The sequence below is a fragment of the Cryptomeria japonica genome, chromosome 4 (assembly GCF_030272615.1).
Source record: "Cryptomeria japonica chromosome 4, Sugi_1.0, whole genome shotgun sequence".
Taxonomy (NCBI): domain Eukaryota; kingdom Viridiplantae; phylum Streptophyta; class Pinopsida; order Cupressales; family Cupressaceae; genus Cryptomeria; species Cryptomeria japonica.
The window spans coordinates 242,439,656-242,443,005 of NC_081408.1; the positions used below are offsets into that span (position 1 = coordinate 242,439,656).

General features: G+C 31.2%; 1 protein-coding gene across 1 annotated transcript; it reads right to left on the bottom strand.

Moving 5' to 3' along the window:
* Positions 1-307: 307 nt before the first annotated feature.
* On the bottom strand, positions 308-1,670 carry LOC131065460 (F-box/kelch-repeat protein At3g24760-like). The gene has a single exon (XM_057999960.2). The coding sequence runs from the start codon at positions 1,597-1,599 to the stop codon at positions 448-450; it is 1,152 nt and encodes a 383-aa protein (XP_057855943.2). The 5' UTR covers positions 1,600-1,670; the 3' UTR covers positions 308-447.
* Positions 1,671-3,350: the final 1,680 nt, after the last annotated feature.

Genomic DNA, 3,350 nt, shown 5'->3' on the forward strand with positions numbered 1-3,350 from the left:
CATAATTGAATAAAATGTATTTCGAAGAATTATTAAGTAGTCAATAATGTGATGTAACATCAATATCTTAGTACACAACTAGTGGTATCTTGTCTTGGGGCAATTTTAGACACATCAACCAAAAATATGTTGATATGGCATCATATTTGATGATTTAACTTTTAATCTCAATACTAAAGAGTTGCTTAAAATGAAAAAAATAATATTTATACTCGCAAAGTAAAAAAAAATGTTTTGTTTTAATATAATAAATTTAAGAGATTCACTAATGACAATAATTTCTTACGGAAAATCTGCAGAAATTTGAAATTTCAACTATAATTTGAGAAAAAGATTATGCCTTTTTACGATAATGGCTTGGTCGTAGGAATCTGTTGTTCAACTAACTAGAATACAAATAGTTTAAGAGAAGAGAAAAAGTCCAATACATTGTTTGGTTTACCGGCTCTATGCTTCAAAAAGAAGCGACGTTTGATGAAGCGTAACTGGACAACAAACAAACAATATTCTTTCTCGCCCATTTCTAAACAGACAACCATCATTATCTCCCAACATCTCCCAAACGCCTCTGCTGAAATCAAACAAGCAAACGCGCCTTCTGCTCACATAATTTGATTTGCTGAATATATAAATCAAATCCCCCGCGCTTCTGCATTCGATATACTCTGCATATGATGAGTATTCATCATCTTCTTCCTCCTCTGTTTCTTTGCCTGCAATCAATTTCAACATTTCACCAGGCATTCGTAATTCCGTGCCCTTCTTACACTCCTTCTTATTCTCCTCCACAATACACATCTGGAAACTTATTTCTCCATTCTCCATGATTAATCCCGCTATAACCAGTCCAACCTTGCACGCTAAACAGAAGTATTTAACACATTGCGAAGAAGAAGAAGACGACGCCAATGATCCCACGCTCATTACCTTTCCCCATCGCTTGCTCTGCAACTCAAAACAACAGCAATCTCCCTTAAATTTCTCCAAAACATAAACTTTTCCATTAAAGACAGCCGAAGAAAGCCAGGTGGACGAAGCGCTATGTTTGAATTCCCCTGGCAAAGGATCGCACATTTCCGATTCCCCCGATTTCAGGTCAAGCATCTCCACACTCAATGGATTTTCTTCCAACTGATGAACTCCCCCAATCACAATCACTTCCCCTCCATCGTAGCAAAGGAGCGGATTCTGTCGCGACACGCGCAAAGCCGCAGCACTCTCTCGCCATTTTCGCGGATTCAAGAAACTATCCGTGAATTTTAAGCGGTCGCCCGAAACGGAAAACAGAAATTCGTTGCCTTCCATAAAGATCGCGTCTTGTTCATTGGAATAAAGGCTTAATGGCGGCAAACGGATCCATCTGCAGGCCACGGGATCGAACCCTAGACCTCGTGTTTTCTTCGCTCCCAAAATAAATAGCCAGGGTTTGCATTTGTGAAGAGAATGCGAGAGCGCTCTTCGAATCGGACTGGAAGCGATGAAAGAGTACCATTGTTTGCAAACGAGAGCTGCTTTTGGAGCATCTGAGATAGAAAGGAAGGCCGTTATAACCTCTACCACATCATCTGGCAATGACTCTGAGATCGATGCTTCTGCCATTTTTCGTTATGGATCTTCTTACAAAAGTACCTTCAAATACAGAGTATTCCACCAACAATGGTTAACATGACAATTTTAATAGTTCATTCCAGACCATTAGCATAGAATTTAAAGCTGTAACAGAGCTAAATGACAGAAATAAAGGTAGGTGGAGGAAAGATCGTAGCATATCTCCGTCAAAGTCTTGGAACCAACCGACCTAAAGTTGTTGGAACAGATACGCTGCACTTCATATTTTTAAACTTTTGTTGAATCCAGTGACTATGAAAGTGGATATTTTGACCTGTCATATTCCTAATCCAATTACTCGGCCTCCATTAACTATGGTTTTAAAGTCGAGCTTCAAGAATTTTGGTCTGTATGAAAGTGAAATGTTGTAGTTGAATGTTATATCACAGTTGAGGGAAGTTGATAGATTTGGATAAGGAATACGAAGTCGTGATGTGGATAAGTTAATCAGATGACTCGGTCGTACCTACTTTCGTTTGAGAAGTTCAACTGGTCACTCTTCATTAGTGTATTTATTTGGCATGGTTTTGGGCGTGCTTTTATTAGTGTATTATTATATTGAAATTGTTTTTCTTTAATTGGTTTAAATAATTTGTATCTATTGGATTTTCTAATTCATTTTTTATATAAATATTTTTAAATTTTTTTTAAGTCATTAAAATAATATTTAGTATGTTTTAATATATCTTTGATAAATATATTAGTATATATTTTCTATATAGTATATAATTAAATCAAATATTAGATACAAGATAAATAAATAATTTTAATATTATAAATATTATTAATATATTCAAGTCTACATATACAATAATATAATTAAAATTATCATATTAGGATTAAATACATTTTTTTTTTTTTTTTTTGATCGATAATTGGCCGAAGCCTGAATAGCTTTTGACTGGAGCTATGAACCAGTGGGGACACAGTAGGGGGCCCCATCCCCATTACATTTCTTTGAATTATTATTATTATTATTATTATTATTATTATTATGTTTGATTAGATTGACCCCAAGACCTTCCCCATCCTATGGAAGGCCAAGAGTCACAACTTAGAATTCCACTTCAGATGTCCCTATTGGGAGTTGAACTTGGGTCTCCACAGTGAGAACCCAATGTTTTAACCAGTTAAGCTCAACCCCTTGGATAGGATTAAATACATTTTTGATATTAAAAGAAAATCAAAATTAAATATGTTAATTATATACAATCAATGAATAATAAAATTATATTTAATAATATATTAGTAAGATTAAATATATTAAATTATTAAAATATAAAAAAATTAGAAATTAAAGTTTCAATAAATTATTTAATATTATGCATATTATTAACTTATTTAATTATAATCTAAGTTATATTTATAACATAAATGAAATACAATATTATATATCCTTATCATATAATATTAAATCTATATAATGCAATAATATAATCTAAAATATTGTATAAAGATTAATATGTTAATTATAAATAATTTATTAATAATAACATTACTCAAAATATATAATAATAAATCTATTATTAATAGTTATATTAATTTTTTTCATTAAATAATTATTAATTGAAATTAAGATTATTATTATTAATTTTATGATTATAATTTAAATAAATGATTATAACTTAATTTATAATTCTTAATTATATTATAACTTTAATCTTAATTCTTGTTTATTATTATAATTCTAAAATTATTATAATAATGATTAGGATTAAAATTAGGTTTCTTAATAAGAGTTA